Source organism: Rattus rattus, chromosome 10, assembly GCF_011064425.1.
Source record: "Rattus rattus isolate New Zealand chromosome 10, Rrattus_CSIRO_v1, whole genome shotgun sequence".
NCBI classification, from domain to species: Eukaryota; Metazoa; Chordata; class Mammalia; order Rodentia; family Muridae; genus Rattus; species Rattus rattus.
In genome coordinates this window covers 94,443,123-94,462,686 of record NC_046163.1, presented here as the reverse complement: position 1 = coordinate 94,462,686, position 19,564 = coordinate 94,443,123, and the positions used below count along the sequence as shown (strand labels likewise).

Genomic DNA, 19,564 nt, shown 5'->3' with positions numbered 1-19,564 from the left:
CATTGTTCCCTCCTGTTCCCAGGGGTGTTCTGTATCCTCTTTTCCCACACTGCTTGTGAGGCAGAAAAATCTGTAACTCATGCTAGAAAACAAAGCTCGGAGTGTTTCGCATCTGGCCTGAACATTCTTGTATGATATTTGCAGAGGTCTCTTTTCCTTCAGGCTGTGACATCAGCAAAGGAGAAGGTAATGAGATCTGTGACTGTGAAGAATGAAAACTCTTCCAAGTCTTAATGGACAGGCACATTGGTGAAGCAAGAGGAGAAATGAATATCACAGTGTACATGCTCAGGAATATATTGGGCAATATATGTTGGCTGAAGGAGACATCATAATTCAAAAACACAGTCTCAGATAAAATTGGGAGAACATCCTCTGAAAAGAGAAAATCCTGAGTCATCCAACTTCTCAATAGGCATCAACTTACACATTCAAAGAGCTATTTCACAGAATATAATGACAGTGGGGAAAAAAGGACTGATCAGAGGAGCTGTACAGGACACACACACACACACACACACACACACAGACCATAATGAACTGCAAAGAAGAGCTGTTCTCAGTGCCCAGCAGGTATAGTGTAGGGGAGGGGCACCAGGCAAGAGCTGAGCCCTTGTAGAAAGGCACAGCTACCGGAAACTACACTTCCTCACAGGCAGGATTGGGTGAGTCAGACCTCCTGTTGGTCCCAATCATGAAGGCCCCTATTAGAACTTATAGCAGCTTTCTTGACATTCATGGCTTAAAGGTGCCATGAGCTGGAGCACAGCATGGCCACATACTTGAAAATCTCAACACAGGGAAGTCTGAGGCAGTGTGGTCATTAGTTTGAGGTTAGCATGGGTTACATAGAGAGTTCCTGTCTTGGATAAAAAAAAAAAAAAAAAAAAAAAAAGGAAAGGAAGGGACATGGAAACAGGAGAAAGAAAGGAAGAAGGGAAGATGGGGAGAAGAAAACAGCCAAGTGGGAGGCAAAGAGAAGGAAGATAAAAAAAGAGAAAAACTTGGGGTACACCTATGGTTTGCTCTTTTCTCTAAAATGTCAGTTAAGGAAAAGATTTAAGTGGCTTAACCAACCACTTAAAACAGCAAGGAAGACCAGACTTACCATGCTTTAAAAGTGGAACAATTAACCCTAGGATTAGAGAGAGAGAGAGAGAGAGAGAGAGAGAGAGAGAGAGAGAGAGAGAGAGAGAGAGAGAGATTATGTAAATAGCCTGTGAGCTAGTGCCTTTGGATCCCACAAGCTGCTCCACAGGTTCACTAGGGGATTCACTGGCTGCCAAGTCACCACATATTCCTGGGAGGAGCTGACATTCTGCAGTCTCTGACATTCTCTGTCAGCTTTCCTCTTTGGGCCAAACCATTTCCCTCACTTTATTCTGCTGAATTACTATTGCCTGGTTTAATTCTCCAAATATAGCACATAATCCTCTGCAGTCCAAGCATATTGATTTGACCCACCATTTCCAGGGCAAGTAGCTGCCTGCTTTTCAATGGCAGGTCATTTGGCTGAGTGAGATGGCATCCACTGACAGCCTAGGTCAGCAATCTGGCTTTGACCTATTTACTGGTCTCTTCCCTGAAAAAGGACTTCTAGTAACGTGCCTATTATATAAGCTTCTCTTATAGAATTTTATTTTATTTTATGTGTTTTGTTTGAATATAATTATACCACTTTCCCCTTTTCTTTCGTGCCTGCAGACTTTTCCACATCCACTGAGTCTATCTTTGTTGTTTGTGTGTATAGAGTTTCAGAACTGATCATGCTAGTGGGCTATTCAATGGTCATCCCTAGATTATTGCTAACTCTCCCTTCTCTCCATGGCCATCAGTTACCTATAGTTCTTCAGAGGTGTAATCCTATGAGATTTCCCCCCTTCCGTATTAGCATGCCTATTGATACCGTTATTGTTAAGATCTGTGTTAGATTAAGGTTGTGTGACAGACTTTTCCTAGGAGATGCCTACTCACCCCAGATAGGAAGTCAACAACATGGTGGGCCAGTGAGTTTACTGGGGGTGCTTACAGGAATATGGGTGAGGGGCTACTGCAGTAGGAACAGAAATGACTCAAAGACAATGACACCATCAATGCTCACCCCAGCATGTGTGATAGCTCACAAAAGTTGTAGCAGACTGCACATACTACAGGTAGCTCAAAGTTTTCAGTGTTCTTTCTAAGTAACTAGAAGGTCTGAGCCTCTTCCAAGCAGCTCATCTGGTCTTTGTTCCGTGTCCCATGAACATAGAACTGTGTGCTCTATGAAGTTCTCTGCTTCTTCCAAGCTGCTTGTCTGGTCTCTGTTTTTTCCTGGGCTTGACTGAAAGTTGTCTTTGGAGCTTGGCTTGTCTGAGAGTGACTCTCAGCAGTCTACTATTTATATTCTCTTGGGGCAGGAAGTGACTAGTGACCCTGTACAACTTCAGGGACTTCCTGAAACTATTTCGAATTGTTTATTTCCTATCTCAAGGAGCTTCCTTGAAGAATGAAATCCTGCCCCCCTTAGAACATTGTTATTTTACATCTTTGTAAACACCTCACTTTAAAAACTGCTACTGTTTTACTTTTATATCTTAAGTCTTAACTTAACAAGCTAACTAACCTTGGAGGAAACTGCTATAATGCAAGTTTCACAAAAGGCTTCCTAGTTACTGGCTCTTAGAATCTTTCCACCCCCCTTTTCTGTGATATTCTTTGAACCATAAAGGCATGAACTATGAAGTAAATGCATTCATTGGGACATGGATATCTGTGGGCTTCCCATGACTTGTTATTGTGTCTAGTTTTAATTTTCTATGATAGTCTCCATTTACTATAAGAAGCCTCTTCGAAAGGGGTAATAGCTATGCTTGCCTGTAGGTAAGATTTAGAATAATGGGGACTAATAAGTTCTCTGGTAACATTCTTGGGCTCAATACCCCTGGAAAGGCATGGTTTTTCTCCTATTGACTGGACTTTGACTGAATGCTACCTACTACACCATCATGGATACCCTGCCTTGCATGTTGGTCATTGTTGTAGCTCACAGGCATCACGGCTGGGTAGGACTAATAATTGCTTCTCTGCCTCAACAGATTGCATAGCATTTTCTGATACCATGGAAGTTAGACTATGTAGAAAGGAGGTTTTCAGGTTAGACACAGCACAACTGATCTGTGTCCTATGTCCTAAATGTGTGTGTCTTCAGAAATAGGGTCTTGCCTTAACTTTTGAGAGGCAATAGGTGACAATAGCCACAATCTATATTGTTTAGAGAGTTACTTAGACTACCCTGACCAACTATAAGGGTCCATGATTCACTGAAGAATGATACCCCTGACTGAAATAATATGTAAACACAAACAGTGTCCAGCATGCTGGGGTTCCATTACCAAGACAGAGAGACAACTAAGTGAACATGCAGGTCTGATTTAAAGTGCTTTAAGGCAATCCCACGGTAGGTGGGCTTTGTCTTACATTAGGCATTTCAAAACCATTACCAGGGCTTGGGGGATGGCTGGTAACTGCTGTTTCCTTGCTTCAGGCCAGGTGGTGCTGCAGTTTCTGACTAGCTGCCTGAAGTCTGGGTTTTTAAGTTTAATCTCCTGGACTGCCAGTTTGAAGCCTGTCACTGAATCATTATTACTGTCTCATCATTACTGCTTTAAAAGAGATTTCTCATGCCTGAGACTAGAGGTTTTTGTTAGGCTGTGGCTCTTAAGGGAAACAATGTAAACTCTACTGATATGTCTTCTTTAAGATCAGGGTGTGTGTGTGTGTGTGTGTGTGTGTGTGTGTGTGTGTGTGTGTAGATAAATAGATAGATGTATATTCATAACCATATACATTATGTGTGATTTTATAATAAATATAAAATAATAAAATTCATTGGAGCTTTATGAAACAACCTTAGTATTATTTGCCCTTTCCCTCTCCTTCTCTGTTAACCTTCCTGCCCTGTTGGTTGAACCCTCCTCCTCTCCATTCTTCCATATTTGGGTAGATATCAGCTGTGTCCTGTTATTTTCTCTCAGCTTCCCACTTACAAGCTTTCTGTCATGTCCAGGCATTGTTTTCTTCAGACTTTGGGGGATTATTTCAAAATTTTAAATATTTAAAAAGTTGTGTCCACTTATATTTTCAATTTATAATTTGGTGAAATTATCTGGTTTTTGTTATCTCATACAAGGTAATAACTGAATTCCACTTAAAAAGATTTACAAAGAGATCTTGGCTGTTTCTAATCACAATAAAATGGACGCTAAGAGGGATGTGTCAAAGAGCTTCTTAAAAACTATTAAAAGCTTGAGAGGAAATTCCATCAGAAAAGCTTACTTTCCTTCCCTGAATTATGTTCTTTGGGGCTTTATCTCAGAAATAAAAACATCTTAGCACAGAATGCACAAAGAATCTGTAGGCTTAGCCTACTTTCCTGAAACTCTTAAATCTGAGTAGGTCAAAATAATACTTGCTTATTGTATGATGTATCTATTTTGTTGATTCTGGGTTATTGCAAATAAAAGTTTTTATAATATCTCCTTAGGAAAATAAAATTAGTGAAAATATGACAAACTATCTCCTTTCTCAGTCTTCATCCTTAATACAGGAAAATATGTTAGGATCCATTTCATAACTTCCATAGTAATGGCTCTCACCTGTGTTGGGTTGTATATGCTTGGCCTGACATGGCACCATTAGGAAGTATGGCCTTGTTGGAATACTTGAGTCACTGTGGGCATGGGCTTTAAGACCCTCTTCCTAGTTGCCTGGGAGCCAGTCTTCTTCTAGCAGCCTTCAGATGAAGATGTAGAACTCTCAGCTCCTCCTGCACCATGCCTGCCTGGATACTGCCATGCTCCTACCTTGTTGATAATCCACTGAACCTCTAAACCTGTAAGCCAGCCCCAATTAAATGTTATCGAAGTGTTAGCTTGGTCATGGTTTCTGTTCACAGCAGTAAAATCCTAACTAAGACAATACCCGTGAAAAGCAAAGAAGACTAAAATATGACTAATCTTCAATAGGCTTGGAAAGAATTCCAAAACATCTCTCAGTCGTACCCTCAACACAGTTGAATGGAAAAACCCCAGGTTTTGAATTCGAATAGCGAAATAGCTTTCTTTTGATCAAGGTGGAAATGATAGTTATGTTTTTAAGCCTCCAGTAACAATTAAAGATGTTAGACAAATAATCTTATATACCCCCGCGTGTTTTCTCTGTGGTCTAAATAGCAATGATAAATAGTCTTTACACTGTAAAGTCTATGGACTAATGAACATACAAGATGTCATGAACACAGCATGAGTGTTGCTTCGATGATATTCAGTGCCATTGCCATTCAAATGAAGGACTCAATTATAAAAATAAATTAATATTTGTGAATAAAATGGGTACGTATTCATCCTGTTCCCTATTCCCAGTTTTTTCCAGACCAACATCCCCACAAATCTTGAGTTGCCAGTTCACATCTATGTATACAAGAAAACACATAGTATTTCCTCTAAATCTCAAATTCCTTAATCTCATACATGATTCCAGAAGAGTATATACAGGACAAGAATCACTATCACATGAAATATTTTTTATCACAAATTAGTAAATAAATATAGGCTGACTTATTGGTAATATGTAATAATCCAATTTATGACAATTGCAATTTAGTCAGCCTAACATGTATATTGTCTATTTTTTAAAAGAAGAGTATCAACATCTACTACAAATATTAGGGTATTATTACAAATAAATAAGGCAAGAATTTACATATTTGTTATTTAATGATTTCATAGGTATTCATCATTAATAACATTTTATTTATGTGATAAAATAAAAATGCAAATTGTGAAAAAAATAGGTTAAAATCTTTGATATAGTGTGAGGATGAACATGCTTTCCTTGTAAAATCAAACACAGTGGTGACCCTCTAAGAGCTTTGCTTTTGTCACATCTCCTAGATATTCACTAATTCTGCCTTATGAATTCTCTAATTCAGGCATCGGTGGCATAATCATTGATCAATAATTGAAGCTCTTGTTTTTAAAAACACATTTTTATTTATTGTTTGAATATATGTATGGCCATTTGTCTGCTATGATGCATGTGTAGGTGTCAGAAGAAAAATTCCCAGGGTCTTTTCTCTTCTTTTACCATGTCGGTCACTTCAATCAAACTCAGATCCTCAGTCTGAGTAGCAGACAGCATCCACTGAGCCATCATCTCACAAGCTACTCTGCATAAATAAGTAATCTCTCACCCAAGGTCTCTTGAGACACCCTAATAAATTTTAAGGATAATAGGCAATGAATTCGATAACATTTATCCATATATACTTGAAAATGTCATAATAACCATTGTTAATGTTATAATAACCATTGATCAGTTAATATTAGCAGAGTTTATTTTAAAAATCATTATTTTACTTTTTGTTTTGTTTTTTTGTTGTTGTTGGTTATTTTTTTGTTTTTTTGGGTTTTTTTTGTTTTGTTTTGTTTTTTCCAGAGCTGAGGACCGAACCCAGGGCTTTGTGCTTGCTAGGCAAGAGCTCTACCACTGAGCTAAATCCCCAATCCCGATTATTTTACTTTTTAAGTAGTATTTATTCATAGAAAGTACTGGGATCCAACAGTCACCTCTTGGTTTTTAAGACAAGAAGGGAATTAGATAGCAGAAATGACTCCATATTGTGACCTTACCACGAGAGAATTGGGAATAGAATTAAGTAAGCTAATTGTGCTCTGCTTCCCTTTTTAAACAAACAAAAAATTAGTACTAGCCTCAGAAATATTTCATTTTTATATTTTGTCAAGAAATACATGTATGTATGTATATATGCATATTGTCAGATATAGGTAGGATAACGTGTCAAGAAAGCACATCTCTAAGAATTAAACTTGAATATCTTATAGTGGCTTTAATAAAGCCAGAAAACAAGGTCATGAAATTCAATACAAATAGGATTGCCACGGTTATTTGAAAATCTTGTAGCTTTTCTTGCTCTGGGAAGGTATGGCACAAAGAAAAGGTAAGTACTAATTATAGATAATTGTTGAGTTCCACAGCCTAAACGACTTTGCATTTGTTAAAAAGGATGTGAGGTGATTTTGTCCTCGCAAGTCAGATCACTACAACCTCCCGGGTAGCATTAGCACACCTGGCCGGAAATGATAGAGGAAGGAGGGTGAGCAGAATGAATTAGTGGGCTCCTTCTTCTGTGACAAGTTCCGTGAGGTAAAAAGGGCTTCTTAAAAAAAAAAAAATCAACTGCCCCTTTTCTTTCGACCCTCTTGATTGTTTCCTTTTTTATTTTTTGCCATCAAGTCTACACCTCACACTAGCGAGTCCCAGACCCACGATGACCCCACTGACGTGACAAGTACAGGGCCTACATGGATCTGCACAAGTCCTCTGTGGATCCTTGACTCTTAGCTTGTTGTTTTTGTGAGGCTCCCACAGTGGGAGCCTGTTTGGCCCTGTCTCCTTTGCCTCATCTCAAGACTCTTTTCCTCCTTTTGGGTTGCCTTGTCCATCCTGAATACGGGGGCTTTTGCCTTGCCTTGCCAGCCACATTTTGACCTGTGTGGCTGTTGTCTCTTGGAGGCCTGCTCTTTGCTGAAGAGGAAACAGAAAGGGTGTGGATCTAGGGATGGGAGAGATGAGTGGGTGGCAGCTAGGAGGAGTGGAGGGAGGGGAAACTGGAGTTGGGATGTATTGTATAGGAGAAGAATATATTTTCAATAAAAAACACATTCTTCCTATATCAAATCCTACAGTAATTTTAGGCAAAAAAGATGTAACATATATACTTATAGTTTTAAAATGTAAGGGTTTTTTCCTCTAAAATAGTTAACTTATATAGACCTTATATTCACATGTGACTTAAGGTCAATGTGGATTGTGTTTTGCTGTCATCTCTATGGTAAATTGTGTCGGCTAGGCATCGAGCACAGAGGTAACTTAAAATCCTATGTATTGGGTATAATTCAAATTTTTAGTAAGTTAGAATTTGTTATCCGTTAAGACATTTGACAAAAAAAAAAATTCAACTTAAAGTGCTGATATACGAATATCTCGAAACAGAATTTCCTTGTTTCGCTTTATTTATTCTAAGTAGAAAAGCAAACAAGCCTAACGGCAAACACAGGTTTGCTGGGTTCAAGTGGTCAGTTAATATTAGGTCTGATTTCCCATTGCCTCAGTAGAACTGGGAAGTAAACTCTAGTATGTGAGGTGATGCACTTCATTACCTCTAACAAGGCGCTACACGTCACCCCAAACATCCAGAAAATCATTGTTATTAATTAAAAGTAAAACTTGTGCCAGTCTTGGTAATACATACCTGTATGTAAAAATATGTTTTATTTGCCTGGTGTAATTGTTGTCTCGGAGGCTTACTGGTCAATAATCTCACCCTTTCTAGTTCTAGCTGAACTTTGGCTGGCTGGTCTAACTTACCTCTTCTATCAAACTCCTCTCCAAACTGACTGTTTCAATCTGGTTTCTCTCCAGTTTTTCTCTGAATGTTTCTGCTTGGCCTGAAACTAATGTTGGCAATTTGTACTAATCTTCTGCCTTCTTCCTCTCTGGCTTCAGTTGCCTCTGCTGACCTGCACAGAAGTCTATGAACTCACTCACAAGTTCAACTCTCTCTCTCCCTGAGCTGCTCTTAAATAGCTTCTCTTTCCTGTGCTGTTCGCATGAGAGTTGGATGTATTCCATCTCTGACTCTGCCAAATCTTTCTCTGCTTCATCACTTTGTCTACCCCTCAATGAGAGGTCACTTTCAAACATGGCATGTCTGTATTCCAGCCTGAGTGATTAAAGGCATATGGTAGATGTGTCTCCAGATTTCACAGATCTAGGTCTTTGGATGTGATCCCTTGCCAGAGCAGCCATATTGCTGGAAGAAGATTCCTCTATGCCTGTATCCCAGAACTGGAGAGATATAAAGACAAGTACAAGGCTGGCCTCAGCTACACAGTTCATGAGTTCATGACCAGCCAGGTGTTGTTGTAAAATTATAAAAACCGACTGTCTTTTATCTCCGACTAGGTCCTGCACTGCAGTGCCCCAAGATATCTGCTAGATATCTTGCAGAAACACACATCCCAACTCCACGGCGGCCTAGTGTCTCTAGCCGCCGCACATTCTCTTACTATTAAATCTACACATGAAAGAACACACAACACAATAACCTCTGATCCAATTATTAAGATATAACTGCCCACCTAAACATACAAAGCCCTATACACATCCATCCCTTAAGAACATTCATAACAACCTGTAAATACACAGAGTGGAATCTTAACGTCAGCCTCCATGTTCTCTCCATGGCCTCTCTGCAGTCTATTCTTCTTCCCTCAAACTTTTCTCTCACCCATCCTTCCTTCTCGCCCAATGATAGGCCTCGTTCTATCTTGTACCTGCCTTTACCTGTGTAATGAAATCATCCCACAACTAGGTCTATAAGAAGTCATGCTTCAAAACACAATAAATATAATATAAAGTTTAAAAAATATAATGAATGTCATAAAATGCAAACGGTGAAAGCTTGTTAAGTTTCATTTGAGGAATAGTATCAACATTTTACTTGAATAATATTGAAATTTACAAAACAAAAATTACATATATATGACATTGATACAGAGGGAATAATAAAAGTAAATGCAATAATTACTATATGAGGAACTTTACATCACTGTTGACAAGTATGAGCACATGAGGAAAAATTCCATAAAAATTGGAGTTTAGGAATTATACAAAATTATTTAGGACAGAAGTTATCTAGTATTAGAGACCCAGAACTATATATTTTAAGAAAACTCAAAAGCTTAATCATATTACAAATATGAAATAGGTTACAAGTAGTAACATTACATCATTTTATGTTACATACATACTTGTAGCCAAAGGAGCTTCCAGTTTTCTTTGTGAAACATGATAAACAGGTTGACTTTAAATTCCATGTTCACGAGAGATGATTATAAACTCCTATATCCTTCTCCTCAACCTTCTAATTTCTCAGATCACCTACATTTGCCTGTGCCCCCATAGCAGGCTCAAACTTAGACCTAATGTGGTACCTGCCACCTCCCTATGATAGAGGATAAAATTTCTTACAAAAAAAAATCCACCTTAATTCTAGTAAGTGCAATAAGACCTATTCAGTCTAATAAAGGCTTTCTTGGCTTTGGTTTCAGTAATGAGAGGCGGGTGATAAGTTAGAGTGAACACATTTCCATAACACCAATTCTAACTTCCTTCACTGGCACCTGGAATCTGCTTCACTGAGTAGTACTCATTAGTAGGTCTACTCTCTGTGTCTTCATTTTTATAGTCTTCCCTTTCAAAAAAGTCTATCTTGTCATTCATTTCTTTTCCACATTAGAGACTTCCTATTTATTGAAATAACTCCCAAAGACAGCTTTGCCTACAATGATCTTGCACTAGGAAAAGTTGCTGAGACAAAACCAGAATTACATGAAGTTTAGTTAAGTGTTAGAGGTTTAGAGATTCTAACTGTGATTTCAAAGGAGCATTTTCTCAGGGACTGGGGAGGTGGCTCTGCAGTTAAGAGCAGTACTGCTGCTCTTGAGAGGCCCCAAATTCAGTTTCCAGCACCCAATTCACAGGCCTCACAGCAGCCTGTAACTCCAGCTCCAGCATCCTCCTCCCTCTTCCGGAGTATACAGGCAGCTGCACTGCCGCGTGCACACACATGCGCACGCATATGCACACACAGACTTAAGTATAATTAAAAAATAAAACTTTAAAGATAAAAATAAATGCTTCCTCAGTCAACATGCACACCAGTAAGTAACTGCAGCTTTAGCAAACGTTTTCACAAAGATCTTATGTAAGTGTTTTAGAAATGTTTCTTTTTGTTTTCTGAGGCAGTCCTGGAACTCACTATTTAGACCAGGTTGCCTTGCACATAGAAATCTGCCTGCCTCTGCCACCCCAGTACTGGGATTAAAGGTGCCAGCCACCATACCTGGCAGTTTGGGGGGATTTTCCTTGAGTTTTTTGTTGTTTGGCCTCGACCTTACATCTTCAACCCAAAGTGCACATATGGACAAAACCTTCAAGGGAACATTTTGCATATTTTAAGCCACTTAAAAGTTTTCTGGCCGATGCTTCCCTGATTTATAAAGTCTAGTACAGGGCTAACATAAACCACAAAAGTATTTCTGAAATCCTTTTATTCTAATACATTTTGAAGTGTGTTTTATAAAGACATTTTGCAAAGACCTTTTGCTGTGAATATCTCCACAAATGAGCCAATGTTGTGACAATCTTACAAAAAGTACAAGGTATCTGTGAGGCTCAGAACCCTAGACTTATTCTTAAATATACAAAACGCACAAACCAAACCACAATTTTCTATGAAGTGGTGATTATGTCTACTATACGTTCCTTTTGGAGTGAGATAATTGTTAATTTTAGTGGTTTGTATTTCTCTAAAATACAAGTTAGATATTTCAGCCCTACATTAATGTGGGTACATAGATATGACAAATACACTTTTTTTCAAATACATGTGTAACTTTTTTTGAGAGAAGTGGGAACATCGCTGCATATTTTAATGAAAAGAAAAACACCCCAGAAAGTGCTAAAAAATAAATCCTGTTGAAAATAGAGATAATTTGACAATCACACTACTTGAAACATGTTATCTAGCTAAAGAGATAAGACCCAGCTTTCCCAAAATCAAATTAGATTATTCATTCTTTCTATAAATATTAATTTAAATGGAAAGAATATAGTAATGTGAAATATAGGAAGGATTAACTTCAATAAATATTTTTATACATTATTTTATTTTTAAAATTTCACAGGTTAAGAAACTAAATTAAATATTAAGAGATTAAGCATATATCACTTTGACACTTTCTTTCAATTTTAAACTCTACTGCTGCAGTTAAAGCATGAGGAAGTGTGTTCTCTACCCATCCATCTTCCATTATATGATTGGCTGCCTGTGCTTCATCCTTTAGTTTTCGTTCAGCCCCCCTCCCATTCCTCCTTCCCTCCTCCCACTCTTCCCTCCCCCACTTCCCTCCCTCCTCCCACTCCTCCCTCTCCCCCTCCCCCTCCTTCCTTCCTTCTTTCACATGTTCTCTTTTCTTCTCCTTGCCTTATTCCCTCTAGATGGTCTTTTTAACATTTTAAGTATTCAGTCTTAATTATTTCACAACGACTGTGTTTTCTTTTATACAGCAATGCACTCTTTCACAGGGCTGACTCTTCCCCTGTCCATTCTTTAACCACATTTTTTTTTCTGTAAAGTGACATTAAATACATAAGCTCAACACGTAAGTTCATCAGTATTTCCAGGATTGTGAGATACTAGCTTAGTGTTCTATTGCTGTGAAGAGTCTCCATGACCAAGACAACACTTATAAAAGAAAGCAGTTAATAAAGATGGCTTACAGTTTCGGAGGTTCAGTCCATCATGCTCATGGCAATGAATACGGCAGCATGCAGGCAGACATGGTGCTGGTGAAGGGACTGTGAGTTCTACAACCAGATCTACAGGCAACAGAAAGATGCTAGCTAGGCCTGGTTTGAGCACTTGACACATGGCGGCCACCTCCTGTGATACATTTCCTCTAATAGGTATCTACCCCCAGCAAGGCCACAGCTTGCAACAGTGCCTCTCCCTGGTACCAAGCATTGAATCTATGAGGGCCTATTAAGGGCACTCTTATTCAAATCACCATAAATGATTGGGTATAATTGCCTTAATGCTTTTTCTACCCATGGTATTCATTACTTTTATCCACTTTTGTTTCCAGATTTTTCTTATCCACGAATACTTTCTTATCTATACAACTTGCATTTTTCAATTTCACTTCGTCTATTGTGTGGTCATTTTGCTTTTGAAACATACTTTCTATCTCTCGACCGCTGTCCGTCCTTCTTCTTTACTTTCTGACAGGGTCTCGTGTGTGCCTGGTTGGCTTGAGCACACCGTGCAGCAGAGGCTGGCTTTGAACTCTTGAGCCTCCTGTGTGTAGCCTCCCAAATGCAGGAATTATACGCATGTGCCACGGTACTTGTTTTATTCTCTTATTTTATATGTTCCAGGTTTGTGCCACATTGCAGAATAAATTTATTTATATTTTGAGTAACATTATTATTGTTATTATTATTATTATTATTATTATTATCATCTGTTAGGTAAATTGACACATAAAAATTATACATATTTGTAAGCCTCCATATAATGAATCAAGTCATGTATACCTTAGATGACATTCATATCAGGTTAATCAGATTTATTGCTTCACATATATAGCGTTTCATTGGGTAGAAAACGTTCAAGTTTTTCTCCAAGCTTTAGAATATTACTCTCCTACTACCATCAAAGAAGCATGGGTTTCAAGACTTCGATACATGAACATCAGTTGAAAATTTTTTCCTGCCATTTATCCTATATTTCAAAAATATTATCACACAACTTCTATGTATGTGGTGCCCTGGGACTCAAAGTTTCACCCAGATCTGGAGCAGGTGTGAAGACAGCAGACACTGATTTCTTTTTATCTTCACAGAAGCATCTGCTTCAGAAGGAAAAAAAAATCACTCAAAAAACTGCTTTAGGATGACTTCAGTAAACATGTCCTTTACTCTCCAGTTAGAAATATTAAAGAGTGAGCTGGAATGTCTTTGAATAGAGTGAATCTTATCAAACGTTCCACAAGCATCCCACAGTGAAGGATGTGAAGTTAAACTTCCAAGAAGGAAGCACATAGTGTGATGACTCAGGAACTTTAATTAGCAAGTGTTTCAAGGTGAGAAGGCTAGAAGGCAACAGATCGTTGGCTATTGGAGTTTGGGCCTAGAAAAATAGGCTATGACCTATAAATGTGTATTCCTCAGGGAGAAAATGCTTCAGTATCTTCAATGCAATCTTTTGTCCACTTCTATTGGCTCCAAATAGTGAGGGTCCCTTGCATGACTATTTACTTTAGAGTGAGAATTCTGTTTTGAACGGAAGTCATCAGAGAGGGGGCGTGGGGAAAACAAAGGATCATGGGAGATGCATACGATCCAGTGGCCTTATATACATGTATGAAAATGTCACAATAAAGCCCAATTTTTTACAGTTATTATATACTGGTAATAATTTTTAAAAAGAACCCCCCCGACCCGGCAATACCCAATCTCAGGAATGGTTTGACAAATGGAGGACGCCTGTCTATCTTTCTATAGTTTGTTGGACATGGATCCCAGTCACGTGGTTATCAGTTTACCCACCTATCCAGTTTTGGTTTGATTTGTTCCTTTGAGATTCAAAGTAATCAATCCAGCAAACGCAGAAATGTCTTCACACTCTGAAGAGATAATGTAGCCTTTGTGAATTCCTTGGATGTGGTGTTGGAGTTTCAGTTGTGGGTCAACAGGACTGTTTATTCCGACTTCTGAGACTCAGACAACCCCAGGGTGATGAGCGACTGCCAGCTCAAAGGTTTAGGTCCAGCATGAATGATTACTTAAAATTCCTATTTATATTTATTTTTAAATTAGAATTTTAAAACTCTAATGTTGACAAACATAATCCATAAAAATAAGGCTCTTTTGCTTTTTTTAAAGTACAAATATATATCCTGAAAACAAATGTTTGAGAATACATTGTGTTTAGAGACTTTCAATAAATTCTTATGTGAATGTGGAAATAAAGTTGTTATGTGACCCCAGTGAACAGTGCCTTGGATTTCCCATATGATGATCCTATCTGCTAACAAATTACTTTTCCCTTGCATTTCAGTGAATCCCCATCCTACTTCTAGCCCTAGATCTTTTCCAGGAGTAATTCTAATGTTACATTATTTTTGAAACCAGACTTCAGAATGGTTCTTCCTAGTAATTGATTTATTCATAGAAATATCTAATTAAATTATCTTTTCACAATAGGTGAAAAAAATCCCATGAGTCTGGATTAGTGGTTTTTTATATTTTCTTTTTAAACATGGCTGCCAGCATTATATTCTCAAACATTTGCTTTTAGGCTATGTTTGTACTGTTAAAGAATCAAGAGAGTCCTATTTATGTGGATTAGATTTATCAGCATCAGAAATGTAAGATTCTGATTTAAATGTAAACATGCATTGATACTGATTTATGCATTTTACACATACTGTATGTGTAATAGGAAATAGAAACTCTATACAGTAAGATTTGGGTGTGCTACCCTGTATTCTTTTTTTTTGAGCCCTGGTGGAGCTGAGCTGGATGAGTTCCTAATTGCAGTCTGTATTGGTGCACAGAAAACCTTTTCTTTTTTCTTCTTCTTTTTTTTTTATCTTTATTAACTTGAGTATTTCTTATTTACATTTCGATTGTTATTCCCTTTTCCAGTTTCCAGGCCAACATCCCCCTAATCCCTCCCCCTCCCCTTCTAGATAGGTGTTCCCCTCCCCACCCTCCTCCCATTACCGCCCTCCCCCCAACAATCATGTTCACTGGGGGTTCAGTCTTGGCAGGACCAAGGGCTTCCCCTTCCACTGGTGCCCTTACTAGGCTATTCATTGCTACCTATGCAGTTGGAGCCCAGGGTCAGTCCATGTATAGTCTTTGGCTACCCTGTATTCTTGAGCAAGCCTTGTCAAACGCAACTGCTGGAAAACAGTTAAAAGACTGTTTCCTATATATTGTATTAGAATTTTGTGAACCCCATGTTTGTTTTTCCTACTGCAAGGCTACCTCTTCAAACTTAAGATTCCACAGCTGAATACCACATCTACTTAGAATTTCTTTGGTCCACCATCATGTTTAGCATGCTTTCTTACAAATATCTGAATGAAGTAATCCCCATGAAGCTATTTATTCCTTAAGGGCTTGAACTGTGCATTTTATCCATAACATACAATAAAGCGTTTAACACTTAATAAAAAATCCAGTAAGTGAACATCTGGAGCAGTGATTAAGCTAAATAATTAATAAGTAGCATTAATTATTCTTCAACTTGTTTTCGTTGAATTCTTCTAGGTAAAACTCAAGTAATGGGAGAAATCAAGCTAGCATTGAAGAAGGAAATGAAAACAGATGGTGAACAGCTAATAGTTGAAATTCTCCAGTGCAGAAATATTACCTACAAATTTAAGTCTCCGGATCATTTACCAGGTATCTACTGTCATGATAATGATCAATGAAGGACACCTACTAGCTTTCTAGAACCATCCCTTAAACATGACAAGAGATTTTAGGTAAAATGTCACCTGTGCATGGAATACATTAAAAATGTGCTAAAAATAATTTAACTTTCACTTTAAGGATAGAATCATTTTCCTAGACTTTAGCTAGATTTTTCAGCATAAAAATTAGAGTGCTACACAAAATAAGCAACCATTAAGTAAAATTAATTTAAATTCATAAGAAAATACTATACTTATAATCACTTTACGATTTCTGCTACAAATTGTACACAGTCTGCTATGCTTGTATATTACATGGTGAGAACGTCAGCATACAGCTGTGATTGATTGATGGGTACTTAATGGGCTTATTCTTATTTTCAGATTTATATGTGAAACTATATGTGATAAACATCTCTACCCAAAAAAAGGTTATTAAAAAGAAGACAAGAGTATGCCGACATGATCGAGAGCCTTCTTTTAATGAAACTTTTAGATTCAGCCTAAGTCCTGCGGGCCATTCGCTTCAGGTAACTGTGTTATAGATTACTGATTTACCTTTCTATTCATATTATTACACTTATTATTCACTCAGTTATTCTGTGTTTAGACACTGATCATATGCTGCATGATAGCTAATCATTAGAATATCACCAACGGAGCCCTGTGGAACCCTTAATGCATTCACTCTGTCCGGTTCCCCACTGGTTCACTGCTCTGTTTTGCTACTTTGGGTGGATTATTCTTGCTCTCATGGTAGCTCTCCCTAATTCTTTTGGCTCTTTACCTTGCTACCTACAACAACTTGGTAATCCACCTGGCCTTCTTCTCACTGATGTCTCATCTCTTTGAATTCATCACACTGTTGTCAGAGTTAATCTTTACCAAACACTTTGATTTCTATTAAAGCTGTCTGGTGAAACGTCATTTTCTTGTATCATTCAAGGTCCTCCGAAGTAGGCTTTATTTATATTGATTTGGCCTCAGTTACTTGTCACTTTTCTATATTCCAGACACATCTGAGTCTTTTTAAATTACACTAAGCCTTGAGTTCTTTGCTCGTATCTTCCTCCCTTTGAAAGCTTCTTTCTCGTGTATTCCCATGGCCCAACTTTCAATACTCATTTTTATTGAGAACCCTGAGTATAATTCATAACACCTCATTCACTTACTTTCTCTATTAAGCAGTGTTTCTCCTAGTCGATAATTTATATGTTTACATCTTATTGTTTTTCTATGGCAAAGCTTAATTTTCATTAGCTTTTCCCCTGTAGTCTAGCAGAATGATTATCAAAAAACATGCCTTCAGTAGACATGTGGAGAAAGGAAATGTGGATAGAGAAGATATGGAAAAATATGAAATCATTCCATGATACTAGTACTGAATACCTTGCAGTAGAGTTGAACACATATTAAAAATACAAGTTCAGTGGTTGGAGGCATAACTCAATGGTTGAAACTCCAAACTGCTATTCCAGAGAACCAAAGTTCACCACCGGAGACCCATGTCAGCTGGCTCTCAACATCCTGTATCTTCAGCTTCAAGGCCTCTGAAATTGTCTTCAGGACTCTAGCAGACACGCATCCACATAAATTAAAACATATATGCATATACCTTATATACATATATTTGAAAAGACCAAGTTAAGTTTCATTTACAGAACTAGTATAAATCACTAAAGACTAAAAACTCTAAATTCTATACAGACAAATGTATCATTCAGAGATTAAATTAAGAGAGGAGAGCCACGGGTTGGGGATTTAGCTCAGTGGTAGAGCGCTTGCCTAGGAAGCATAGGGCCCTGTTGGGTCCCCAGCTCCGAAAAAAAAAAAAAAAAAAAAAAAAAAAAAAAAAGAGAGGAGAGCCACAAGAATGGAGTTTTCCTGAAATTAACTTATTATGAAGATAGGGACTTGAATGATTTAAAAAAGTATGTGAAGTCTCCAAACCCAAAACTTATAGTTATATATGGAATTATGGATTTTAAATATGAAAGTTTTCATCAATTTAAGCATATCTAATTAGAATGAGTATTATTATATTATGTATATTATATTATATTAGCCTATCCTTCAGAGTGTGTGATTTGGGGATATAGTAAAATTTAAGAAAGACAAATAGAAATGTTGAACGGAACTAGTTAGTATTAATATATATTTCAAGAACATCTCTGCTTTCTTTCAAGAACATGTAATATATCCTCACATCTCCCTCTCTTCCTGGTTATCTTTTTATGATTAAAACTTCTTAAAAATCAGAAAAATGTTCAAATGTGTGTCTCTATCTCCATATAATTCTGGCTGTGATTTCTAGATTTTACTTTTCTCCAATGGAGGGAAGTTTATGAAGAAGACGTTGATTGGAGAAGCATGTATCTGGCTTGACAAAGTGGATCTGAGGAAAAGAATAGTCAATTGGCACAAATTGTTGGTGAGTCCCACTCAAACACACTGAGGACGTTGTCTGCTCAGGGTGAGGAAACAGCTCTGCAGCCTCAGATCGAGACTGGAGTTGAACACTACTGTGCTGATCTACATTTTCCAGGGCAAACATGAGATCGCAAGCAAGAAGCAGACAGATGGCCTTGCTGTGGCACACTGAAAGCAAACTGATGAAAACAGGCCAGAGACACTGGATTGCTCATAGCTGTGAAGAGAAGCTCTGAGAGAAGATTTGACTTTTTAAGATAAATATCTTTGATCAGACTGAGTTGGAACTGGAAAAAAAAAAGTGGCACAAAGGTTATTAAGGCGTTGAAAGGTAGTGTGAAAGCAATCGCTTATATACACGTAAACTTGTTGGGGAAAAAAAAACTGATGTAATGAATCTTGGTTTTCGAAAGATCAAAACTCCTTGTCTTATATTCTCATGAAACTTCCTGTTTTGGAATTCTGACATAAGATTCAATTCTGAGTTTTCTACAGGACCAGAAGGTGACTGTGTTTATGGGGAAAATTAAGCCAGAGTTGTGAACAATGGATTTTTAGATTACACAGTGCATGTTCTCCCTGTGTCTAAGTTAGAAAGCTATACAACAGTAGGTCTAAATTCTATGTGACAAAAGCACATCAGTTTTGGTGTATTTTAAAATAGTGAAGAGTGAAGATACTAGTAGGTTAAAGTGAAATTGTATTTATCTAGAACAAAAACAAAACAAAAAAATTAGAGACTGGATATTAAAGAAGAATGTTAACCCACAAAACATGTACCTTGGTTGAAAACATTACAATATCCATAATTTGCATCAAGTCAAGGTGATCTCAACTGTACACATGAAGGTATCTAGAGTAATTGGTGTGCCCTAAGAAAAGGGTTGCTCGTTCTCTGAGGAACTGCTATTACATGTATCATATTGCATATTTCCTTTCTCTTGCAAAATGTACTGTCAGAGATCTAAAATTATTGTTCTGGCAAACAAGCTATATTTGTCATATGACATTAATTAAAC

General features: G+C 37.7%; 1 protein-coding gene across 1 annotated transcript; it reads left to right on the top strand.

Moving 5' to 3' along the window:
* The first annotated feature begins 15,628 nt into the window (after positions 1-15,628).
* Positions 15,629-19,270, top strand: LOC116911276 (protein piccolo-like). Its single transcript, XM_032915183.1, has 3 exons — positions 15,629-16,104; positions 16,500-16,645; positions 18,430-19,270. The coding sequence occupies exons 1-3, from the start codon at positions 15,984-15,986 to the stop codon at positions 18,568-18,570; spliced, it is 408 nt and encodes a 135-aa protein (XP_032771074.1). The 5' UTR covers positions 15,629-15,983; the 3' UTR covers positions 18,571-19,270.
* The last annotated feature ends 294 nt before the right edge of the window (positions 19,271-19,564 follow it).